The 27,725-nt window shown below is 35.3% G+C and overlaps 1 protein-coding gene across 2 annotated transcripts; it reads right to left on the reverse strand.

Annotated features, from left to right (window-relative positions):
* Positions 1–1,997: 1,997 nt before the first annotated feature.
* Positions 1,998–27,719, reverse strand: LOC140756620 (MTOR-associated protein MEAK7). Of its 2 annotated transcripts, none has more exons than XM_073092167.1 (10): positions 27,526–27,719; positions 26,241–26,370; positions 9,421–9,553; positions 8,423–8,514; positions 7,336–7,532; positions 6,333–6,469; positions 5,330–5,476; positions 4,737–4,963; positions 3,888–4,073; positions 1,998–2,131 (listed from the first exon to the last, which is right to left on the reverse strand). In XM_073092167.1, the coding sequence occupies exons 2-10, from the start codon at positions 26,367–26,369 to the stop codon at positions 2,021–2,023; spliced, it is 1,359 nt and encodes a 452-aa protein (XP_072948268.1). In that variant the 5' UTR covers position 26,370; positions 27,526–27,719; the 3' UTR covers positions 1,998–2,020. The 2 variants fall into 2 exon arrangements, with proteins under 2 accessions (XP_072948268.1, XP_072948267.1); XM_073092166.1 differs by having other exon boundaries at positions 26,208–26,370.
* Positions 27,720–27,725: the final 6 nt, after the last annotated feature.

Below are 27,725 nucleotides of genomic sequence, written 5' to 3' on the forward strand. Positions count from 1 at the left end.
CTTTAACTGTAGATTTTCGCTACTATATTTTAAATAAAAATATTTAATGATAACAGTTGTCAAACTTGTATCATATTTTCAAACATATTTTTTGGACATTTTTTTCCCTAAATTTATTTCCAAACCCGAAATTCATTATTTTAATACGTCCATGTAAATAATTAACTTCACAACGAATAATTTAAGGAAACAAACATCATTCAACACATCAGAATATTTAAAACGGGTCAATACAAACTTTGTTCCAATATATTAGTCATATAGAACGTCCAAAGATTAACATTTTGCGTTTGTTTTATATTGTAAACGATTCGGAATGAGCTTCTATTAAGGTATTCTCAGAAAGGTATAACACAGTTTATGATCAATGGCATTGAAATATATAATTAAAAGAATATAGCAAAATCTTCTCAACAGTCCGTATGGAGAGTAAATGTGCTTGATAAGAAATGGTCCTTAAACACCAGGTGTGCGGGAGGAGCGTAAATTGCTCCCCCCAGGACAGAGATTGACAGGGGTATCGCGATCAGGGTACTTTGGTTGTGTTCCGTCGGAGATCCCGGAGGTCTCCACCAAGCGCTGAGGACCGCCACCGGGGTGGGGTTTAGTGCGGTAAAAATCCCACATAACTCCATGTGGCGTCGGGTATCTTTTAAAAGTTACCCCTCATGAACAAAAAAAAGATGAAGGAAATATCTTAAACGAAACTCATTCCTTAAATTTTAAATTCGTATCAAATAGTGTTATAAAAATAAGATACGCAGCGAAGCGGCGTGGCACATAGACAATATTCCCTACTTCTTATTGGCGCCTTTGCCCGCGCGCGGGCTTACACGGACCCACATATTATATTCCTTACGCATCTTACTTTGGTGTTCATAATTGTTCCGATGATTATGTAGATGATTCTTACCTGAAATATCATGTAAAACACTATTTAAAATTATGTATGGTGAGGGACACAGGGCATTCTAATTTACCACTAAAGGGTAGGAACTAATCAATTACAGATCTCGTAGATTTTATTCTTAGTTGTGTACCATTTGTAGATAAGATGAACTGTACGTTATTTTTATAACGAAAGAGTAACAATCGAACATACAGTTCTTATGGACCCCAATCAACCCCAGATGTTTATTGGGGTCCATAAGAACTAAGTTAAGAGACTAAGTTAGAACGCCTCGGGTAAGCAAGCATTCCCATACCACTCCCTCCTAGGCAGAACAGAGCAGCGCTTAACACTGTCTATATTAGGTATAAATAGGTGTGATATAGTTCGCGCCAAACTGCTAGTCCGCTCTGAAGTTGTTGCGCGCAGGTGTAGTCCGAGAGCCAATGCGGTCGAACACAACTACAAGCGTTACTCCGTAGCAATGTAAGAGCACACTAACGCAGCAGGCAGCGAACATGTGTCGCGCTGTCTTCGTCCCGCTAATATCCAGAATTTGCTATTGCGACACGTCTCGTTTCTATGTATATTATATTATTTTATTTAAAAATAAATTATAGTGTACATAATACATAACTGCCTGATAATTTGCATGCTGACGAGGCAGAATAAGAGAACTGTATAATTTTAAGAACATTTGTTAACCTTATTCTAGCAAATAAAAATATATGAATGAATGAATATGAATGAATGTTCAGAGCGTACTAGCAGTGGTGCGCGGTAGTCGAACCACAAAGGGTTCTACCACCTTCTTCCAAATCTGCAGCCAATCACAAATGCTTTGCCACACGTACAGGACTAACACAGTACTCTCATATGTACCCTCACCCACCTACACACAAGAACAAGTGAGAAATAAGTTAAGATAATTACTTATTTTTTTAAAAGTAACTTTATCATTAAATAGTTCTGTTTTGCTCCAATAGAGTCATTAATGAATAAGATATTAATGGAAACTTTACTGATATGTGAACTAGTTTTTAAACCTATCTTTAAGTATCATGTTGTATTGTATGTTTCCTAAATAAAAATAAAATAAAAATTACTTATAAGTGGTGATACTGACGGTGGCTACAGCGGCGGCTCCTCCCGGATGCCCTCGCTGTGGCGCGTGCGGCCCGCCATGTCCAGGATGGCCTTGGCTTCTGGGTTCGTGTCCAACACACTCGCATCACGCTCCTCCTATAACAATATATTAACTTTAACAATATGAAAGTATACAATGTTCGATCTGTGTTTAGTACTCGTATGAGCATATACTCCGTAAATAATCTTATGTGCGTATTCGTAAATTATTCGAATGTGTGCTTATACGATAACGTAGGTATATACGAGGTTTGCTGTAAACTAATTAATACTATATTAATAAAATAATTAATTTTATATTTGGTTTTACTAATAACCTTTTTCGGTTTTGAAGTTGAAAGTGACAACAACAACAAACGACTAATGAAAGACATAGTTTACACAAATAGTGTACACAACAGTCTATAAGATTACTTCGTCTTAGTTTACTATATTATAATCTTTAAAAGCAGAAATACTAATGGGCATAAACAACCAGTAACAAAATATGCCTACAAATCTCACAAAATACATGTCTAGTAAGATAATAAATCCGCTCAATAAATACAAATCTTATAAACTATGTCTAATTACTTAACAAAAGAAATCCACAGACGAATCAACGAAATAGACTCGTAACGCACTATACCTTACACATTATCGGAGTCTATTCGATTACATCAAATACCACTCTAAAAAAAATCGCAGACGAATCAACAAAATAGACTCCAAACGCTCTATACATCAAAACAGTCTATTCTATTACTTCGTCAGATTACATTGGACGTAGTTATGCAAAACAGATCCAACCACAACAACTAGCTCTTGAGAAAATAAGTCTTTTAGTAAAAGTTAAATTGCGTAATTTATGGTTGGTATTACTGATATCTATATATTTCGAAAGAAAAAATATACCATGCATGCATATGAATATTTTTTGCATATACGAAAGTTGATATTATAAATAATATTGGAAATATTTTTGTCATACCTGACTATATTTGCACGCCTTAAAGGTAAAATAAGAGGAAATAATACTTTGTGTTAATATCCATTGTACCTTATTTAGCAAATAAAGATTATGATTATGATGTGGCGATCCATATGTGATAGTTCCTAAAAAGAAAAGAATTTTCTGTCTTGGATACTTTTTGCATAACTACGTCCAATTACATCATCCCCGCAGCCCGTCGCTGTGCTGCGGCTTGCCGAGCAGCCGCAGCAGCTGCCGCTCGGAGGGCCGCGCGTCCAGCACGCTGCTGCGCGCGGACACGCTCGCGTCCTTCTGCCCCGCCGCGCACACCGGCACTGACTCCGACTCCTAGGGATGGGGTGGGTTAGGTTAGGTTGGTAGGGAAATAGGTGGGGAAAGTTAGGATTGGTTAAGATAATTTAGAAATAAACGCGATTGCAGCTTCTAATACCTAAGACGGGGAATTCGTGGAGGTAGGAGGTTGTAGAGATTACGATTGGTTGGTTTAGCGTGATTTACAAATAAATGCGATTTCCACAACTTGGACGACGATTTCTCCATTTCTGGTTCCTAGAGTGAAGGATAGATAGAAGTCGGGACAGGGGAGGGGGGGATATAAAGTTATTACCTTGCTACTCACACCGCCTGAGCTTGATCACTGATGCGTTGTTGCTACTTCTAATGACAAAGTCAGAACGGTGTCCTTATCACACCCTTCAAACCAGAGAAGCAAAACACAACAGCGCTCAACATTGCTGTTATCAGACAGAAAAGGTGTGCTGATTGTAACTGTTACTGCCACCCATGGACATCTATTATCAACTTCCTTTTCGATCACAACTGTTACACCTGAGGACTAAGCTGCATACCACATGTAAGTAGTAAGTTTAATCAACTCACATCATCCTTATCCACGAGGGGTTTATCCCCGACCCCCCAGACCTCGAGGCTGCGCAGGCGGAAGGAGGGCTCCTTGCTGAGCCGCTTGTACCCGCGGTAGGTGCTGCACGACTCCGCTGAGGAGCCCTCGCCGAAGGGCTCCGCGTTCAGCCAAATGCCGCCGAAGTGGAACTGACCGCCCATCAGCTGGGGGTGGAATAGACTGTGTGTTACGTGCATTGATATGTATGTACAAATATTAAGTTAAAGATAAAATAAATATTATGGGCGTTGAAATAATAATAACAAATGGTCGCTATTCTACTAAAACAATGTCGCTACCATAATAAACGTTTCGTAATAAGTAATAACTATGTGACAACTCGATAATCGATGACACGACATAATCACTGAATCATATTATCATTTTTTTCTAATAATCTTGTATTATTTTATAAAAGCTCCAAACTGAAACTGTCAGAGCATGGTAGCTATAAAAAGTGATTAGTATGGATTTGTTCTCCAACTATAGGAAACCTCCAACAAGGTTTAACTATTGCTATAACATTATAACCGAGATCAACTGCTTAACGTACCCTCCGAAGCTCTTAAATTCTTGTTTAGTCATTAGCGGTCGCCCATCCAACAAATAACCGTTTTATGTTGCTTAACTTTCTAAAAATTTTAAAAACTATACATGTTATAGGCACTGCATAAGAAATATTTTACCATGTAACGTCTCATGATATGCGGTTTTTTAATTTCTTTAGTCTATAATCATATACATATAGCATAACAAAGATTGTGAATAGTCATTCCTGAATAGACCAAATTTTAATATGGGATGAAAACTTAACTAATAACACTCACCAATCCATTAGGCAGCGTCTTCGTATAATGATTCATGTACTGATAATGATCATTATAATTGGTCGCGGGGTAGACCCTCATGCGAGGGACGCACGTGAAGAGGAAGGACTCGTCGTTGCCGGTGAAGTTGGGCCCGAAGGCCCACGACACGGGGGCGTAGCCCCCGAAGATGTAGCCGTTCGTGTCTTCGATTATCAGGATCGAGGCGCCTTGCTCTTGGATTCGACCTGGATTCATGAAAATTGATTGATTGAAATTGTTCAATTTATAACGAGTTAGAAAAAGTGGTCTAATTGGATCAAATTTGCCCTGGGACCCCTGTGGGTTCAAACAAAGGTGATACAAATCTTATATATAAAATTATAGTGTCACAATGTTACTTACCGTACTCCTCCGAAACGGCTTTACCGATTTTCACCAAATTTTATATGGATATTCAGTAATTTGCATGTAATGTAATTCTAAGAATCGGCTACTATCTATTTTTCATACCCCTAAGTGATAAGGGTTGTTCACCCTTAACATTTTTTTATTTATATGGCATCACAACGTTTACCGGGTCAGCTAGTATTTGATAAGATTTCATCAATTACCCGCTAGTGTGGAGAATGACTCGCCGTGTATGTGCGATGAGAAGAGGAACCGCCAGCGGTGCTGGTGCTTCTGCGGCAAGTGGCTGTTGATCCACACGATGTGCGACAGGTCCGTGAACGCCGGGTAGTCGGGCATCGCCTCCAGACCTGGGTTCAAACGCAAGATTTAGGTTTTACTTAAAAGTACTCAACTTATTTGTTAAGTTATAAATTGTATTATGTCAAAATATTCTGTTTCTTGCCGCTAGAGGAGCCTATGTTGCCTTTATTATCTGTGTTCTGCATTTTTGATATACTCTGTGGATATACTGTACTCTGTGTCACTTCCAAGTATATGAACAATAAAAGTGCATCTTATACGATATCAGAATTGTTACTTTAATTTCAATATCCGTTGTTAATAACCGAATATCAAGTTTATTTATAAGTACTATTTTTTTAAGAAACTTTTTGTGGTTCGTATGCGAAAAACAATAGTGTAATGTAATAAAGTCGACAACTTGAAGTGATACGATACGTTACGATATATCGTATCATTTGTATCGTTTAGTATTGTGTCGTATCATTTTGTACCAATCATTTTTTTACTTTTTTAACCGACTTTCCAAAAAAAATAATTCAATTCAAGTATCACCAAGAAGGCATTTTGGGGAATTGGGAATTTTCAGCAGTTTTCCTGAAAAGCCGGAATTACACGATTTCATATAATCTTAAATAACTCGAGCGCTTTCGAACTGATTTTAATTTTCTATTTTTAATTTAAAAGGCTATTTTGTCGCAGAATGTTCATACCTTGATTTAGATGTGGGATTTCTCATCACTACCCCTATTGTTTTACCTCACCGCAGAAGGTAATATTTTTCGATCGTATGTATGTTTTATTCTTTGCCACGCCAACCATCCCAAAGGGCTTAAGTATATTTGGTGGAGTTACATAGGTAATATCTTCTAGCAAGTTTTTCTTTTACACAAATCTCTTTTTTTGTTCTCAATCATCACTTACCATCAGCAATTGGTAGTAACGAGGGTGCGGTGGGCGGCAGCGGCGCGGGGCTCTCGTCGCCCGCTCTCTTGTTGATACCGTATAGATTGATATAAACCAGTTCCGCTAGCTGTTTCAGGAGGATGTTCGTTTGTAGCCTGCAAGTTAGAAATTATTTTATGGATATAAAAATGAATGTTCGTTTGTTTATTTCTACGATGAAGGCGTGGTGTGTAGAAGAGTGCGCGAGTTAAGGTTTTTCAATTGATTTTACCATTTTACGATAGATGGCGCATGAATCCCTTCAGGTACAGCCTAAACTACCAGTGGAATATCACAATTCTATTAAAGGGTTTTTTTAGAAATTAAATTATATAGTGCACGAAAATTATTAATAATGATGGTTGTAGTCTAATCGCAGAATCGATTAGTATTATTGTGTTGATAAAGAACTTGGCGATGACAATATGTGGTGACGAAGAAGATGACGTGCGTCCCCGCGAGAGATGACGACGATTATAGCCATGATGGCAATGATGAAAACTATGATAATGATTACAGAGATGATACCGACGATGATGACAATGATGATGATATTTATGATGACAATTTTCTTTGCGACGTTAACAACTAGGATTGTGATGACTATCAACCCCCTACCACTTGCTGAGCTGTGCGGCGGTGCAGGTGTAATGGTGTAGGTAAAGATGATGTTAATGATGATGACCATGATAATGGTGATCATGATGGCAATGATGATAATAATGATGTAAGTGATGATGACCATGATAGTAGTGATGATGATGGCAATGGTGTTTATGATGATGATGAAAATGAAGATAGAATTGATAACGATGTTGATGATAGCAATTATGTTAGTAGTGATGACCATGATGGTAATGATGATGACGATGATGATGATGATGGCAATGTTAGTGAAAACGAAATTAGTGACGATGGCAATTATGATAGTGATGATGACATGGTCATCAGGATGATGATAAACATCACAATCAACCCCTACCACTTGCTGAGCTGCGCGGCGGTGCAGTGGTGCTGCGCGGCGTCGGGGTCGCCGCCGAGGCTGGCGGCCGCGGCCTCGCCCAGCGCCTGCACGTGCGACGCGGCCGCGCGGAACCCCTTCTCCAGCCACGTGCGCGCGCGCGGACCCGACGACGACTTCACTATCTTTATGTACGTTGACGCTATGCTCTCGCAGTACTGTGGATTTGATCAATATCAATTTTTAGCTAGTTTAGCAAAAGGTTTAGCAAAAGGTTGAAGATTGAACCCTTTGTGGTTCGACTCCAGCGGCAACACCGCCACACCTATTTCTACATAATAACAGCAGTGTTAGGCGGTGCTATGTTCCGGTTTGAAGGGTAAGGGAGACAGACTTTTCCGAGGAGTTCCAGCTGCGCATCTGTGGCCGACCTCATGTAGGAATATCTAATCCTATCTGGAGTTGATTACAGATCTCCATGGGTGGCAGTAGTCACTTACTATCAGGTGGACCGCATGATCGTCTGCTACTCTTATATTATAAAAAAAAGGAGATCTCCCGCCGGGAAAGGATCATGCCCGAGGAGTGGCCGTGCTCCAGTCTCAGTTTGGAGTTTATATATGTATGAGATGTTGAGCAAACTTCGATAGCGTGATTCAGAATACTCGTGGCGTCATCTTTTGACCAGTAGCAGGAAGTCGCTAAATCGGCAATCAATTTAAAGTTACACTTTTTTTGGAGGGTTTGGAAAAAAATATGAAGAGTATTTTTAACTAAATCGACAACTTTTTAAAACAAAGCCATGAAGTTAGCTAGTTTTGCAAAACAAATATATTTTTAAGTATAAAGATACGATACGATGCGGTGCCTGGCATTAAATTACGTTACGTTATATGTCGCGTCGTATCGTTTCATACTTTTTAAAACAGTTTCACTTTTTCCGCGTATATACATTCTACATTTCATCAGCATGATAGACCATGGCTTAGTGCCTAAACTTTTCTCACTTTGACGAGCGGCGCCTACCCAACCATGCCAGAAATAAACTGATGATGAGAAATTAACTACGTACTACCGTTAAGGTGAGTTTATAACACAATTCACTTACTTCTTTTAAAAGCTGATAAGGCAACTCTACATCTTCATTGTAGTCCATTCCTAAGCAGTTGTATGTAACCATCATCCTTTCTTCCACGGTACCTGATAGAAATATAATTCTTATATTAGATTCAAAAGTAGTGAAATCCTTCGTGATTTGGAGCACTTTAATTTTGAAGGTGACTTTGGCGTTAAAACTCCCACACCAATATCATCTTATACAAAATTGTAGTTAACATGAACTATAGTCTGATTCATAATTAGGTGTCCAAAATGTAAACAAAGGTGTTGTCCTATCAAGAAAATACGTTTCAAATGGTAGTTTCTTATTTTTGACAATATTAAATTAATACAACAATAATAAAATAATAATCTAAATAAATTAAGATCAATTCAATTTTTCTAATATTTATATTACCTCAATTTCATTCCATAATAATAATAATACAAAAACAAGGTTTATTGTAGAAAATTAAAATGTGATAATGGTAACACAATCGGAACCCAAGACATTTCTTGTGCCGTCATTTTTAAGTTTCGTAGCTGATGTTATTCATTTTCGTGATTGTAATCAAACTCGAATGTATTATCGTTTTCATAGCGCGTTCGTTAAATTGTGAATAATTGTAAAGTTTTCGTTTTTTGTTGAGTTTGTTAAAGTTTCTGTTTCTTGTTAATTTTGACAGTGACATTTGTTTGTTTACATTTTGGACACCTAATTATGAATCAGACTATACTTAAGTAACCACTAGCCCCACAGGCATCTGTATCAAACTCCGTATGTATAAAAGTGACCAATTGTTATTTGGCAAAGGAATATCTCGCTGTAGACTAGGTGATCATGCCCAAGGAGCAACCATGCTCCGACAGTCTCAGTTCGTATTGTATATATGCAAGATATTGAGAAAACTTCGATAGCGTGATTCAGAATACATCTGGCGCCATCACTTAACGAGTAGCCAGAAGTCGCCACAGATAAAACTTTCTTGGTCGGAAAACTCAACTTACCTCTAACATTATACACGTATAGCTCAGCGAATCTATTGAAGTCCACTGTTGGCGACTTCTGCTGACCAGATCCGAAGAGGAAGTTCGTGAGGTACTGCGCCAGCCGCGGGTCTATCTGAGGACCCCAGAATTTCTGAAAACCCAACAAAGGTAATATTTTATTTTACAAAAACATCATTGGTTATATTGTTGTTTGAAAATATGATATTTTTTTATTCTGTCGTAGACCGTGGTATCGTATTTTATTATTTTAAGGTTTTATTTTTCACTTTTACAAGATTTTACAAATTCCTGGCGACTTTTCCTTTTTATGACCGCCACAAAATTATGACCAATTAAAATTAATTTCATTTTTTTCACCAAATTGATCATTTAACTGAAAAAAAGGTTTTAACATATTCATGGCATTTCTACATTTAGTTTTTTATAAAATTGTGCGATACCAAACAGATACGAAATCCCTAAGCCTATATTGCAACGTGGGACACCCTATTAGTCTTGAAAAATTTTCTACGGCCTAAGAGGTATCATCGGAAAGCATAACTAATTTATTAACTGTTAAACTGACTTGGGTAGTGTAATAGTGTTTAATACGATATCAAACTATCACTCTGCAAACACAAATGGATAACGGCTTCATCGTTGCTCTAATGTTATCTAAAAAAACTTTACGCTCTTTTTATTGAGTCGTAACCGTCGAAACGCAAAATCTTATTTACGTGTGCCATTTTCTCATTTATAAAAAAACTGATCATCAATATAATTAACCCCAATATTTAATATTTTAGTGAAATAATAATCATAAAATAATATAGCATTGGCCTTGTAGTATATGTACTACTATTCTCGTGATGCACTGGCTCGACCACTCACTATGTGCGCAGGCGGCCGTCCGCTCTCGCCCTTGGCTCTCGCGATACTGACCCGCGCGCCCCGCCACACCGTGAGCACGAGACAGTGTTTACAGCTGTGCTGTACTTTAGTTAATAGACATGATACAAACACTACATCCCTTTCTTATTAAAATCTTTATTATTTATTTTTTGCTAACATACTTCTAAATCATCATCAACCCTCCCAGAATGAGAAGGATAAGGCCACAGCCCACCGCGCCGGCCCAACGCGCATCGGCACCTCGCACTCCCTTGAGAGATACGTACATAACCTCGAAAACCAGAGGCGCGCGCCCGGGACTCGAACCCCAGACCGCCCGACCAAGAGGCCTTGCCTCTCAGCCTCTAGGCCATCAGCTATATTGAATACTATACTCTTTACTCCTAAATAATAATTATTAATTTAACAAATAGGTAATAATTCAAAATCGAAGTAAGTCATTTACTCCCATTATTTTAGGATTTCCAGTCTCATTTTTCTTACATCATTTTATTCTAATAACCTGTTCCTATTTATAATTTATATAAGCCTTTAGTTACCCATTTACTGAAGTTGCATGTATTTTGTATGGTAACCTTTTTAGCTTTAAATATGTTTATAAAGTCACTGTTAATCGCATAAAAGAATTTATTACATATTAAATTTACATTATTCTTATCATTATATTCAAGTATCTAGCTTTTCACAAAACCCCTCTTTAAACACATTTAGATTCCTGTGTCTTATTCAACGTCTCAAGATTAGTGTTTCCTCAATTCCTTGTCCAAAGGGAAATCTAGGTAGCAGACCACTGTGACCGGAACTTAAGTTGTTTATACCAATTTCAAAATCACCTGTCACTATTATGTATTCCTTTCTTTGGGTTAACTGTGTAACCATTACTGTGTAACTAGACATACTTCATTACTAATTCAAAGGACGAGAAATCAGCTAATGGTAGAAGATATATAACTTGATAATTCAATGCAAGACAATTCAATTAAACGTTCAATCAATATCATTGCGTTCCTTGGCTTCTACGCCACTTTTTAACAGGAATTGCCAACAATTTGGAAGCCCGAAATAAACAGCGCCACTCCAATTCTAGAAAGCCCGTGTTCAGTCAGTCAATGAACATCCATACTACATTCTTCCAAAATTAATTCTACTTCTAGTGTTTTGCCAAGAAAACCTTGAATATTTTGATGCACAACATTTAGTACATGAGTAGGTTTTCTTGTTGTCCTGGATGATAGTTTCTTTGTCAATAAAGATACTTTTTACAAAATTATTTGTGTCCAATATAGACATATTATTGCAGTGACAGCGGCCATAATGCATTATTAAATTTAATTTATAATTGTGACTATTATATTGCATTGATAAACTTGTAGAATATGGAAATGCACATATAATTAATTTTCTCACATTCAATGTCTAAAATTTATACAGATAATCTCTCAATGCCTTTTTCATTATACATACAGTCTCCAACAAATACTATCAAAAGTAGTCGGATTATTATTATTACAGGCATACGCCACCATTGTTCCAACCATTTGGACAAATGTTACACCGGGAATACATATTTTAAGAACAGTGTCATCTAAATACCTGTGTAACAAGAAAGTCATGCCTTTCCCAATACCATCAGAAACATGATAATTTTATGCGGTGTGTAGGTTTTAACCTGTGATTAAGTAAGTAAAGAACTATTACAATTTAACTAACTCACGTTTGTAGGTGGCAATTTTCCACCTGGAGACTTATCTTTTCTTAAATTTAGATGGTTACATAAGGACATAACTGATTACTTAGAATGGGCCTCAGTATGTTTACACAAATCCGGCACTTATTTGTTGATTGTACCTGATCTGAAATTTCTTTTTTGCACAACTCATATTTAAGTTTTAAAATTTGATACTAATTCTTCTATGTATGTTATTTCATAGCTCTGGGCTAATTGTAGTTATTAACATTATTAATTAAATTTCCTTTTTCGTTTTATTAAGAATTTTATAGACATGTTAACATCGGTGTACTTATAGATGTCTATTTCTGTTTTTCTATCAAATATTGTAAACAGATTAAACATTCACACACAAGAGTCGTAATAATCATTTTGAGCATGTTTTGGATTGTTTGTTTAACTTATCCAGTTCATGTTGTAATTCTAATACAAGTTAATTGTCGGTTGTTTTGGGCAACCTGAAAAACTTATTTAGGTCGATTCTAATAGCGTTGAGTTGAGTGATGTGTCATTAGATTAACACAAAGCATTACAAAGGTTTGATTCCAATTTTGATCAGGTTATTTCCTCCTAAAGGATATATTTTCCATATTTATTTGTTTCACATAGATAATGCGAAGGTTAGCGTAGCTCATAAATAAACTGAATACCGTTCAATGACAAAATTCAGTTTCAATTCACCTTCATATTACGTATTTTTTATTTAGTCCATTTTGTAATTTGTCCATTCTGTAGTGTCCATTTTTAATGGTTTAGAGCACCTTTATTTCCACAACTACATACGGATTGCAATGTTGATATGTTTTATTTTTTCCTGCAAAATGTTGATTCGTATAGTCCATATTCCACACACTCAATATCGTCATTACCGAGATATAAGGTAATGTGAACATTGTCATTTGCTTTAATATTCAGCAGGTATACATTTTAGTACTTCTAAACACATATTGTTAACATTTTCTAATCTATAATTTCTACAGAGTAGATGTTAACTAGGCAACTGACAGCTGTCCTCAACTTAATTACTTTCTCATATCATTTTAACAATGGTGATTAGAAAATATATTTATATATACCATTTCCAATTTAATGGACGTACATTTGTACCACGATTTTCCAATTTAATGGACGGTCATGTGAACCACAGTTTTCCAATTTAATGGACGGTCTTTTGAACCACAGCTTTCCAATTTAGTGGACGTACATTTGTACCACATTTTTTCCAATTTAATGGACGGTCATGTGAATCACAGTTTTCCAATTTAATGGACGGTCATTTGAACCACAGTTTGCCAATTTAATGGACGGTCTTTTAAACCACAGTTTTCCAATTTAATGGACGGTCTTTTGAACCACAGTTTTCCAATTTAATGGACGGTCTTTTGAACCACAGTTTTCCAATTTAATGGACGTTCTTTTGAACCACAGTTTTCCAATTTAATGGACGGTCTTTTAAACCACAGTTTTCCAATTTAATGGACGGTCTTTAGAACCACAGTTTTCCAATTTAATGGACGGTCTTTTGAACCACAGTTTTCCAATTTAATAGACGGTCTTTTGAACCACAGTTTTCCAATTTAATGGACGGTCTTTTGAACCACAGTTTTCCAATTTAATGGACGTATATTATAGTAATCACCAATGGAGATAGGAATATAACTTAAAATTTGTTGTTACTCCAATATTTGTCTTAAATACCTACCTACTTACATGACACAAAAGGCAGAACAGAGGCAAAACAATATTCACCATGTTACTACGATTGTTTCTCTTTTTTTTTATTTTTATCTAAGACTAAGGCAGACGGGCCCCCCGGTGGAAAACAGTCACTGTAGCCCATGCTCCGCCGGCCCTGAAGGAGAGCTACCCTCGCACCCCTCTTGAAGAGCTCCATGTCACAACGCTCAAGAAATATCTCAGGAGGTAGTTCATCCCACACTTCGCACACACACGGCAAAATTGACCGGCAACTCGAACTGTGGAGGACCGCCACAGGTCCAACCGATATGGACGGAACCCCATCCTTCGGCGAGTGGTGCGATGCTACGTGTATCCGCATTATATTATTGGCATTTCCATAATTTCTTATTTTGTAGGATCCAACACAATTACCATACCACACACTTAGATAAGTATCTTAGATAAGTAAAATATATAGATTGATCATCCCCAACAAGAAAGTGCAACCAGCCCCGAGAACCGAAGTTGTTACCCAAACAAAATACCGCCACGTCTCAGCTCCAAAATATCCCCAAAATACCCGATCACTAACTCATTTGTTTGTTACGCTAACCACGCAGTATTAATTATTACTGTTAGATTACATTTACTATTATACCTTATTGCGCCAGTCCAACATCATAAAAATAAATAAAATTAAAATAGTTTAAAACCTTTCACTCGAAAAATAGTTAACGTGTTTAATTGGCTTTCCATATTTTCCATTGGCTGCAACGCCGCATTCGTGATTTAAAAAAACAAAAGGGAATTATGGCGCGAAACGGCAGACGTCAACGATGTCTTGGGATTAATTAAAAACAACTAGCCGGACTCAAATCCCTCATTGGAGATACTCCCAAAATTAGTTATTTATAAATTTCCTCCAAAAATGCTCATTTGTCAAGAATTCAAAAGTAAATGACAAAATCCTTTGCGGCCTCATTCAATCTCGATGCGGCGAGACATCTTTTCATTTTAATTACCAAAACCGACACCTATAATATTATTTATTTAAGTTACTACGCCCATAGACTACGCCTTAATGCTTTATTAATAATTTTGCATTAATTTCAAATAACATAGCGGAATAAAATACGTTAATATAAGTTCTAAAATAGATTTTTAGTAACTGAATCCTTGTAGTGAAACAAAATACACACATTGTACGACCGTATACCAAAATTACACTCAAAAGAAAAACGGTTTGATAATTGACGTTATGTTGTCGTGTGCGAGTAGGTGCCAACTAATACCTTACACTTTACTAATAACTTTACAACTTCGTTAACAGTGTAAACACTAAACTCGTATGTTAATACCTACGAGTATTTCACTGAATTTGATAGTGTTGCTTTTGGACACCTTTGCCTCCAATTATGTTTTCTTTTTTTATTATTATTATTTTTATATTATTATCATTATTACTTCCCTTTATCCTCGTCGCCACTTGTAGTATATGTACTACTATTCTCGTGATGCACTGGCTCGACCACTCACTATGTGCGCAGGCGGCCGTCCGCTCTCGCCCTTGGCTCTCGCGATACTGACCCGCGCGCCCCGCCACACCGTGAGCACGAGACAGTGTTTACAGCTGTGCTGTACTTTAGTTAATAGACATGATACAAACACTACAGGCCTGATTAGATTTTTTATTACAAACTCAAAACCGTTCAAAATAAAAGTTCTATACGCAGAGCTACATTTCTGTCTTATAACAGCAGAGTTAAGCGCTGGTGTATTCTGCTTCGAAGGACGTAAGGACCCTAAAGGAGATACACCCGAAGTATTTCAACTTAAGTCTTCAGAGGTAGCAAAGCCTATCGATACCTTAATTCGCAAATCAGCCAACTCCACTTTTTGTCAAAATGTTTTTTTTTTATTTATTTTTATAGTAAATGGCGTTGAACGAAATAAAAATAAATAAAATGCTTTTCTACTTCCATATTATAAAATGAAATAAACTGAACTGGATACACGGACTCCGTGTGGAACTTGTTGCATTATAAAGGGTTACATAACCTCTTAAAATACGACCTACAATGTTTACGTTTGAAACCTGGCTTTCGTCAATCGGATTCCATAATAGATTAGCGCTTAGCGTATTGTTAGCGAATGGGGCCATAAAACCAGCGGAATTACGGACTCTGGAGATATAGTATGACTACGGCGAGACAATACCACATCTAATTCTGCCTTATAATAGTGTTAAGCGCTGCTTTTATAATTTAATTGATGCAGTAACGCTGTCTGCGTCACTATACGAAACAGTTTTAACTGCGGGCATAGGAAGTGAGGCTTCAGGTAATACCAGTATTGATATTCTATAATAGAATATCAATACTATTACGGGTTGAGGAATTGAGAAGGGATCTAATCTTCCAAGATTCAAATGTAAATATTAGTGAATATCTACTTCACATAAAAACAGGAACCAAGATACATTGTTTTAATGAACGTATCTTAACGTTCATTAAAACAATTTATCTTTAAGAGAAAAAAAAACAATCCGCCCTACCAATTCCCGCGTTTTTCGTAGCCCACGAGAACTTTGATAGCACAAACATTTCCCCGCCATTGTTCTAAAAAAAAAATAAACAAGACAGTTTCCGAACGTCCGTGTTTACATCTGCTGTGCTAATTTATGCTTTATTACGAGGCCGCTACAGAAACTTATGGCGGCTAAGATAAACACAGATTATAAATGGATTTTTGACACCTTATTACTGTCATAGGTAATTAATGCAGATGAAGTCTTAATTAACGCAGATTTTGAATTTAAAATCCACCATCCTTTGAATATCAAGTAAATTTAATTTTATTTCTGTTGTATATTGCTTTTTGATTTTAAGCGAAAACATTCCAGACGCTTAGACCTATATTATTTTCTGTTAAAACTTCAGAATACTAATTAGATAGGTTTATATAGCACTCATTTACATAGTGAAATGCAAAGTTATGTAAAAGTTCAAGTCAATTTATAGTCTACTAATCATGTTTTAAATACCTTCACAAATATATGGTCAACTGTTTTTTTTTTTATAAGTAGATAAACTTATAGGAACTCGAAAAATGTTTAAATTATTGGAGCCTTTTCCTCCAACAAACTTGTTAAGAATGCATTCTGATATATAGTACATTACGATACGCGTGACCAAAGTAGCCTATTTTTGCACGGCGTGAAGTTAGCGCCCGAGCGCAGCGAGGGTGCTAAACGCCGTGCAGATAATAGGCTACTTTTGTCACAAGTATCGTATACTATTTTATAGCTCGTGTGACATAAACCCGCTTATACTTGTGAAGAAATATGAAAAAATATGATAATTATTTTGAAACTTATAAATGATTGAAACTAAAAATTATGAACTAAAAAAGCAATAAAAATGTGACACAACCAAAACCATTGAAATTTAGAAAATTTAGTAATTATTCTGCACTTGTGATAAAGACAAATCTAACACCACACATACGTCGAAATCAGGCGTATACATACTACATACAGGCGTATTAAAGAAACATATGATAAGCAATCACATAATGTACTAATACATAACTAATACTAGTGATACAGTAGAAAATCGATTATCCGGACTTTAGTTATAAATATTCGCGATTGTTCGGATTGTGAAACGTAAACAAGTAACTTTGTAATAACCCTTACAGATCAGCCACATTTTGTGTGACATGTGCATTTAAATTCCGGAAAGTCGCCAAATCGCAACAAAATAGTTACTATAAAAAAGAAAAACCCGATTGCTAAAAATATAACCTATGTTATCGCCACAATTTAGACGAATTCAGCGACACATCATGTATCAAAATTAATGAAGTCGTTTGAGTTTGCCAAAGAATGAAAAATACATACGTAACAAACATATAGTCGAAAAACATCACCTTCCTAAATCGGTTTAAATAGCTTTTCTTCATAAACTCAATTATCCAAATTTTCGATAATCCGAATGCCACAAGTACGACAACAAATAGGTTGCTTAGTCGAGATTCTACTGGAGTAGTATTATGGCTAATTTTGATAACGATTCCTAATTTAAATATCTCCTACCATGGTGTGTAGCGAAAATAAAACAAACACAGTCAAAACAAACAATAAAATTCGATAAAGCCCAATAGTTAGTCTTATAGTGATGCTATTGCTTAGTATGTACACAATGGCAAAAACATTTATAAATACGTCCAAAATAAAATAAAAAAATAATTATAGCTTTAAACAAAATACTCATTACTCACTTTTAATTTTTAAATGGCATTTAAAAGTATGAAACGTTCATAGCTATGTTTATTTTTTTCAACTGTGAGGGTAGTGTATTAATATTGGTACGGTGTAAAAATCGGCTACTTTGGACACAGAAATACGTGGCTAAAATGCGGGTTTAGGTCACAGAGTGCTATAATAGTACATTACAATACGAGGACGAAATAGTACATTACAATACGAGGACGAAAAATTTTTTTCTGACAAGTGTGAGTTTGCAGGCCGAGCCGCAGGCGAGGACTGCAATCACACGAGTCAGAAAAACATTTTTCGTCCGCGTGTTGTATAAAATTTTATATTACGGGGTCGGAAATGGGGGTTTTGCGCACGCGAAGCGTGCGTAAAACGTCAATTTACGCACGCCGTGATATAATAGTACATTACGATACGCGTGGCCAAAGTAGCCTATTTCTGCACGGCGTGAAGTTAGCGCCCGAGCGCAGCGAGGGTGCTAAACGCCGTGCACATAAAAGGCTACTTATGTCACAAGTATCGTATACTATTTTATAGCTCGTGTGACATAAACCCGCTTATACTTGTGAAGTAATATGAATAAATATGATAATTATTTTGAAACTTATAAATGATTGAAACTAAAAATTATGAATTAAAAAACCAATAAAAATGTAACACAACCAAAACCATTGAAATTTGATGTAAAGAAGTCTTGATTTAGAAAATTTAGTAATTTGTATCTAGTAGATTTTTCTGTTAACAAGTTTTCAGTTGGCCTATTCTTTTATTCGTAACGAGCTTTTGCCCGCGGCTTCGCTCGCGTTACGATTTTCATCCCCTATTTTATCCCCTTGGGGTAGAATTGATCAAAATCCTTTCTTAGCGGATGCCTACGTCATAACATCTACCTGCATGCCAAATTTCAGCCCGACCCGTGCAGTGGTTTGGGCTGTACGTTGATAGATCAATATGTCAGTCAGTCACCTTTGAGTTATATATATTTAGATAAAGGCAAATCCTACACCAAAATAAGTCAAAATCCATAAAGTTACATACATGTTACATACAAATCTTAAAATAATTAGTGGCATCTCCACCTAAACGTATTAAAGAAACATGATCAGCAATCACATAATATATACTAGTGATACAGTACAAAATCGATTATCCGGACCTCAGTTGTACAGATTATTTGTATCGCCAAACGTGAACAAGTCGCTTTGTAATATAGCAGATTAGCTACGTTGTGTGTGATATGTGCATTTAAATTCCAGAAAGCAGCCAAATCGTAACTAGAAAGTTACCCGATTGCTTAAAAATATAGCCTATGTTATCCCTGCAATTTAGATGATTACAACGACATATCATATGTCAGTATTAGTGAAGTCGTTTAGGTTTGACAAAGAAAGAAAAATACATACGTACAAACATACGGTCGAAAAACATTGCCTTCCTCAATCGGATCAAATAGCTTTTCTTCATAAACGCAATTATCCAAATTTTCGATAATCCGAATGCCGTACGACAACAAATAGTTCGCTTTATCAAGTTTTTACGGGAGTAGTATTATGGCTAATTTTCATAATGATTCTTAATTTAAATATGTCCTACTTTGGTGTGTAGCGAAAATACACAGTCAAAACAAACAATAAAATTCGATACAGCTCAACAGTTAGTCTTACATTGATGCTATTGCTTAGAATATACGAAATCGCTAAAATATTTATAAATACATGCAAAATAAAATATTAACATAATTATTGCTTTAAAAAAGATAATCCTTACTCACTTTTAATTTTCAAATTACATTTAAAAGTATGAAACGTTCATAGCGATGTTTATTTTTTACAACTGTGAGGGTAGTGTACTGACATTAATACAGTGTAAAAATCGGCTACTTTGGACACGGAAAAGCGTGGCTAAAATGCGGGTTTAGGTCACAGAGTGCTATAAAATTTTTTTTTCGCAACGCTTCGCGTGCGCAAAACCCCCATTTCCGACCCCGTAATATAAAATTTTATACAACACGCGGACGAAAAATGTTTTTCTGACTCGTGTGATTGCAGTCCTCGCCGCAAACTCACACTTGTCAGAAAAAAAATTTTCGTCCTCGTATTGTAATGTACTATTTTAGCACTCTGTGACCTAAACCCGCATTTTAGCCACGCTTTTCTGTGTCCAAAGTAGCCGATTTCTACACTGTATTAATGTCAGTACACTACCCTCACACTTGTAAAAAATTAATATCGCTATGAACGTTTCATACTTTTAAATGTCATTTGAAAATTAAAAGTGAGTAAGGATTATTTTGTTTAAAGCAATAATTATGTTAATATTTTATTTTGCATGTATTTATAAATATTTTTGCCATTTTGTATATTCTAAGCAATAGCATCAATGTAAGACTAACTGTTGAGCTGTATCGAATTTTATTGTTTGTTTTGACTGTTTATTTTCGCTACACACCAAAGTAGGACATATTTAAATTAGGAATCATTATCAAAATTAGCCATAATACTACTCCCGTAAAAACTTGATAAAGCGAACTATTTGTTGTCGTACGGCATTCGGACTATCAAAAATTTGGATAATTGTGTTTATGAAAAAAAGCTATTTCATCCGATTGAGGAAGGCAATGTTTTTCGACCGTATGTTTGTACGTATGTATTTTTCATTCTTTGTCAAACCTAAACGACTTCACTAATATTGACATATGATATGTCGTTGTATTCATCTAAATTGCAGGGATAACATAGGCTATATTTTTAAGCAATCGGGTTTTTGGTTTGTATTATAACTTTCTAGTTGCGATTTGGCTGCTTTCTGGAATTTTCTTTCTTTAAATGCACACATCACACACAACGTAGCTAATCTGCGGTTATTACAAAGTGACATGTTCATGTTTGGCAATACAAATAATCTGTGTAACTGAGGTCCGGATAGTCGATTTTGTACTATATCACTAGTATATATTATGTGATTCCTTATCATGTTTCTTTAATACGTTTAGGTGGAGATGCCACTAATTATTTTAAGATTTGTATGTTACATACAAATCTTAAAATACTAAATACAAATTACTAAATTTTCTAAATCAAGACTTCTTCACATCAAATTTCAATGGTTTTGTTTGTGTCACATTTGTATTGGTTTTTTAATTCATATTTTTTAGTTTCAATCATTTATAAGTTTAAAAATAATTATCATATTTTTTCATAATACTTCACAAGTATAAGCGGGTTTATGTCACACGAGCTATAAAATAGTATACGATACTTGTGACAAAGTAGCCTATTATGTGCACGGCGTTTAGCACCCTCGCTGCGCTCGGGCGCTAACTTCACGCCGTGCAAAAATAGGCTACTTTGGCCACGCGTATCGTAATGTACTATTCTAGCTCTCTTAATTTAGTCCAGAACTTCAGACCACATAAAAGAGGAAAGCACCTCTCAAATGTTTACAAAGTAAATTCTTCGTTGAACACAAAAAGCGCGGTAAATAATCATAACATCAGCTGACGATTGACGTCATTGTGGTCGCGTCGCTGCCGAGATGGCGCCAAAATTATGCACTTTGTTTTTTTAAACACTTTGAAAGAAAAATGGCTAAAGTAAGATGTTACAACAAGATTTAGCTAAGTTTTGGTCGCACGACTAAGAAGCATAAAAGAAAAAAAAACAATTAACTTTTTTGTTAACTGTTATAGTCTGCACCAAACTGCTAGTCCGCTCTGAAGTTGTTTCGAGCAGGTGTAGCATACAATTTGCTATGGCGACGCGGCTTATTTTTATATTCAGAGCGGACTAGCAGTTTCCCGCGGACTATAATAACTATATTCTATAGATTGTAAATGTCAATAATGTTTTTAAATTAAGCAATCATAAATTGGATTAATATAAATATAATATCTATCATCATAATAATATATTTTTAGTATCCCAAATGAAGATAATTAAATATGCATGCAATACACCTAATAACTGAATAAATTACATATGACAATTTCCTATTAACATCTTCACTTACCTCGACAGGATTCCCTAGCGAGTAATATGATGAAACTAGGTCTCAATATTACTTAGGGCGGGGTGTCACCCGCAGCCCACAGGCCCTCATAACCTTGTTCCCACTATAGGGATGGTAGATGGTAGATTCTACGTATGTTTTATAATTACAAACAATTTTTAAGTTATATTTCTTTTGGCGAGTTATGAAAAACTGATCAGACAAAAAGCAAGTAACATAACTATGGCATAATTTCATTGAAGCTATGTTAAGCTATTTTTTTTTATCTCATATGTTTTGCTTAAAAATGTTTGTGAAGAACTGCGAACCCTTATAAATTGAGAGCCACGTTAAAGTAAAAAATAGTCATTTAGACTTTTGTTCTTGTTTCCTAAAATTATATCTAGACTCTATATCCATTCCTAAATCAATGTTGCACACCCCTAAAATGGCTTCCAGCATTGACGTCACAATGTGGTTTGTTAGGTTTATGGTGTTTGTCTACCCCATGGGCGAGGTGCGCCAATATTGGTCATGTCTGGAGTTTACTAGGGTGTGTTAGGCACTACACTTATATAATTACGTCTATAATTACGTCCTTGTTTTTAAGTAGTATCCTTTTGAAGCTTACGTAAATCTATTCGTAAATACTCTATGCTAGGAATGAATTAATCGATACAACATTTTAGGACCAAAAAACTTAATGGTTTTTGAGAGGAAAAAACTATTAGCACCAGTTTACCAGTGGTACGAAAAGAAAGCTACAATACCCGGAGGTCCACGTTGAAATCTACACTTATTGAAAATTATTATTATTAACACTTGCCTTATCGGTTAAATCAATATTTACAATAATCGCTCCTCTGTCTATTGTTATAGAATGATTAAGAAGGACACCTTTTAGGGCATGGCAACAACTATATTTATTTAATTATTGTTCAATCTATATTCCACTCAGGTAGACTGGTCACCGTACTAGTTCAGAGCAGTGGGTTCGACTTCCGACCAAACAAACATCCATTAATATTTGTTTTGGGTGTCGGTGCTTTTGTAGCACCTATGACACAAGTAATCTATCTTTATACATGTCCTTCTAACGATTCCTTCAACGATAGAACCGCATCTGTGACCAGTCTCAGACTGCTTTCTCATGCAGTTCTTCAATCCCACCAAAAAAAAGTAAAAAAAATACAAAAAAAAACATACATCCGAGCGAAACATAGTTACCACACATATTAATCTCCGGACGAAACCGTAAAACCTATTGTTAACCGAATACCAGCATGCCGGTACCGGGCACGTTCGTTCTATTTCAAACCCAAGTTTACACCTCCATGTCGATTTAGTAAGCCGTAAATCAAAATGTGTAAACAGCCCGATAACTGGCGAACATCACACACGTCAAGACAGTCAAAAACTGACTAACGCAATATTTTTCTCATACACTTGTTTTTCTCAGGTGCTGTCCAAAATATACCAGTTAATCTTGAAAGGTAAGATGAATACGGCATTTACGTTGTACACGTCTTAAAAAGCAACAAAGGATATGACTAAAGCCTTTCCGCCAAAGATATACGAGGTAGCTAAACAGTGTGTGAAGTCGTAGTAAAGCTACGTAGCTTAAAAGCAGCGGTCGGCAACCTTTTAGCAGGCAAGGGTCACTCAGTGGCGAAATAAACTAAAGGCGGGCCGCACTTGTTATATAAACCCCAGAAGCCGAATATACCTTCATAATTCATCAAATCTCTTAGAAAAAATGAAAATGCTCTTCAAATTGTTAAAACATACAGAATTTAATTAGTACACGTAATGTAATTCATTACGTTTACAGCTAAAAAATATGGAATTTAAATGGAAATTCCAAAATTACTACTACTCGGTCATTTATTGTTCATTCGCGAGCCGTGCGAAGAGCGTTACACACTATTGACTATAGGGTTGTTTGCGATTCATTCATGCATTTATTTTGATATTATTAGAACCTATTTACAAAACATTCACGGGCCGCGCGTTGCCGACCGCTGCTTAAAAGTATGAAAATACTTAACTACACTGGTCGCGATCCTTTTCGCATCCGTTGCTCTAACCCTTACAAAAAATGATAGCTTAGCTACTAGAGCTAAGCAAAGAAAATAAATAAAAATAAAGGAATCCTATCCTTGGATTTGACACACATTCATTGCTTAGCTACCTCGCACAACTTTAATAGAAATCCACCCTCACAGTGTCACAGATCAATCTATCGAACGTCAGCCACGACTGCCCCGGTCTGTGCCTGACACGCTCATTGTCTGTACACATAAACGGAGCCAACAGCTGCTATAAGGCAGAAATAGATAAAGCAGCATTGAAACACACTATACGTGTAAACATGTCACTTACTTTAGTTTACGTGAAAACCCTAAACCCATAAATAGGTTCCATAGGATTACTAGACATATTTGTTGTTACACAAACGACGTCGTTTGCATACAAAAGCTCGTGAGTTTGTATAATTCCGAAGCAAATTGATGATACCTCTATTCGTATTGATTTCAGAACCAAACTATTACCATAATACGATTTTACTTGCAACATACATACATAATCGTTCTCAGCTATTAACTTTTAAAATATTTTTTATTATGAACAATTAAGTTTGATCAATCAAACCAATTCTACTATCTAAATATATATAACTCAAAGGTGACTGACTGACATAGTGATCTATCAACGCACAGCCCAAACCACTGGACGGATCGGGCTAAAATTTGGCATGCAGGTAGAAGTTATGACGTAGGCATCCGCTAAGAAAGGATTTTGATCAATTCTGCCCCCAAGGGAATAAAATAGGGGTTGAAAATATTACTTCGTAACGCGGGCAAAAGCTCGTTATATAAATATTACTTAAAGAAGTTTAAAACGCAAATTTTGAACAACATCTTTACACATAAGGACATAAAAATTAAATTAAGGTTGACATAAACAATTTAACGAAATCTCAACATAAAATAATTCGGGACAAACAGAATAACAAATTAATAAACTTAAATTAATATTTATATTGATACACTATTGAACTGCGACAATTTTATTATATTTGATCTTCCATCATTATTATTATTATTAATTCACATTCTTACTTATTACGTTATTTAAGTTATCCGGTTCGAAGGACCAAAATTAGCACTGAGACGTCATAGTACAGTATAAGTAAAGATATAATTTATAAATAAATAGAAAATCATAGCACTCACATCTTTCATTAAACAGCATTCAAATTTGATTTTAGCAATATATTAAAGTAGATAAACCTGAATACACCATGTTTCCCTGTGGCTTACTCTAATATTAATTATTATTATTAGTTCCTGTAGTAACTTCGAGATTAAAAGTATATAAAAACCCTTATATCTTGTAATTCTATGTTGTTTAAAACTAAAATTAAAAATTTAACACATACTTAGAGTTATGGAAACACAAAAGCCGAATTTTTATATATTCTTGCCAAATTCCTATGTATGAAAATTTGTTTTTTGAAATCATCCACACAAACTGCCATTCCTACTTCATAATAAAACTGTCCAGTTCAATAGATACCAACATCATTACATACAAGTTACTCACATGAGACAAATACGAGATAAGTATGAAACCAATTGCCCACATATAAGTTTGTTACACTCAACAAGATGAACTAATGGTGTCTAAGTAGGTATTATTTACGTTTTAGAAACCAAATTTTACTTACAACTTGTATGAATGTCCTTGCTGGGCTGGTGACAAGTTTATAAAAAAATATCTAAGATAGTAAAGGAATAGTTACCAGATAATAAAAGCCAGTTATCAAGATCATCAAGATAATTATTATGAGGCATATTTCTGGTGATAATTGTTGTAATGACAAAAAGATAATCATATAATGTAATCCATATCTTCATAATTTACGAATATATAAGATATCTTCATAATTTACAAATATATATATTTAACTTTAAAGAAATAAAAAGATGAAGTAAACACCAAACTAAAATATATTTGTAACAAAAAAAAATTGTTGCACTTCTTAGTACGGGCTTTTGCCCACGACTAAAGAAGGCCTAGAAGACATTCCACCATTCTTCTCTAATGAAATTTAAACCAAAATTATCAAAAAATAAATGAAAGAAAAAACCCTTGTCACCAGCCCAAGAAAAAAAAAATACAAACTAAAGAAAAGAAACATAAAAATGAACACACTTCTAACGAGACTGCGTCTACTTTCCCACTCACGATGAGATCGTCCTCGCGGATCCTCTCCGAGTTCTTGCTGGCCGCGCGGAAAGTCGCTGCCACGTACTTCTGCTCCTCCTTCGTCAGCAGCGTGCACTTTGCTGCCAGCTTCTTGCTGGTGTTGCCCATACTGAAATATATGTATATTTATAATGATAATGAAAATTGATGTAAGAAAACCATTTCTTAACAGATCTTTTCACATCATGTTGTTTCAATTGAGAATATTGTAAACTATCACTCGACAATGGCCTATAGGGTTATACAAAATAAACAAATAAAAAAGTACACATAATGCAAAGTGTTTGTAAAAATTATGTTTTTCTTTTAAGTAGCAGACAATCATGCATTTCTTCTTAAGTTAAATGCTTAAATATTTACACATATCCATAGATGGAACTGGCAGTATTGAAGTCCAACCAGAGCCTGCCCAGAAATATATTGGTCCCGGAGGACCTATATGAGCACACCTCAACTTTATGACATCCTTCAAACCAGCATAATATTATACTGGTGTTATAAAGAAGATAATATTGGGGCAGTGGTAACACAAGAGTTGAACCACATTGGATTCTACCACATTATTTTTTTATTAATATTAGTCATGCAAATTCTGAGTAACACTTGGTAATAAATTGAATAAACTTAGCAATAGTTATTATAAGATGATAATAAGTGTAATGTAAAAAAAGATTTACAATAGGTAAGTTAGTGTGTTAAGGTAGTATGGAGAATTTGGCAGATTAGTCATACATCCTTATAGAGATTACAGACATTACACAAACAGATACATTTAATGTGCGAAATTTAAACATATAAATTTATTTTAAGATTTTTCCTTTAAAGTTCATTAACCTTTTGAATTTTATAACTCAAGAAATATCAAGATTACTGGTTGGAATTTATTCATATGACAAAAAAATTGAAAATTAATACAAATTCAAAAATAATGTATTAATAAAATAAATAGTAAGCCCTGAAGACACTAAAATTAGGCTACAAACAGTACTGTACTGATGGTTTTGAGGCAAAGTTCTATTTATGTAAGTTATTACTTATTTTATTTATAGTACGAGAGATTGTCACGAGCACACGATAAGGTTCCTCACTATAAGGACATAAATAGCTATCCCATTGCCAAATCCTGACCTCTCTTTACTAAAGTTATTCACAAGGAAGTACGGAACTATCGCGTATAATTAGTTAAGCATACAAAGAAAATGTCACGTGAATTTACAGCCCAATTTTTCAGTTTTCATGACACGAAACATACAAAAAATGTTACCTTTTCAGAAGAGTAAATTATTCTTTTCTCATTTATGACGTTTAGAAAATATGCATTTTATCAATTCCGACGTTTTACTGCACATAATCTCGAGTACAACACTAAACATTCAAAGATAAAAATATAATATCCATGATAAATCTATATTTGGTACAAATCAATAATATTTTTGTCGATTTATGGTCATATTTCAAAACAAG

Source organism: Epargyreus clarus, unplaced genomic scaffold (genome assembly GCF_041222505.1).
Source record: "Epargyreus clarus isolate Ecla_fem2 unplaced genomic scaffold, WU_Ecla_fem_2.2 ptg000035l, whole genome shotgun sequence".
NCBI lineage: Eukaryota > Metazoa > Arthropoda > Insecta > Lepidoptera > Hesperiidae > Epargyreus > Epargyreus clarus.

Excerpts from the sequence above, each read along its gene's own strand:
- LOC140756620 (XM_073092166.1), bottom strand. The coding sequence starts at position 26,369 with ATGGGCAACACCAGCAAGAAGCTGGCAGCAAAGTGCACGCTGCTGACG. Across the intron at positions 6,470-7,335 it reads GCCGCGCAGCTCAGCAAGTG|GCTACAAACGAACATCCTCC; the intron begins GTAGGGGTTGAT and ends TCTAACTTGCAG. Across the intron at positions 4,964-5,329 it reads GTCATTCTCCACACTAGCGG|GTCGAATCCAAGAGCAAGGC; the intron begins GTAATTGATGAA and ends TCATGAATCCAG.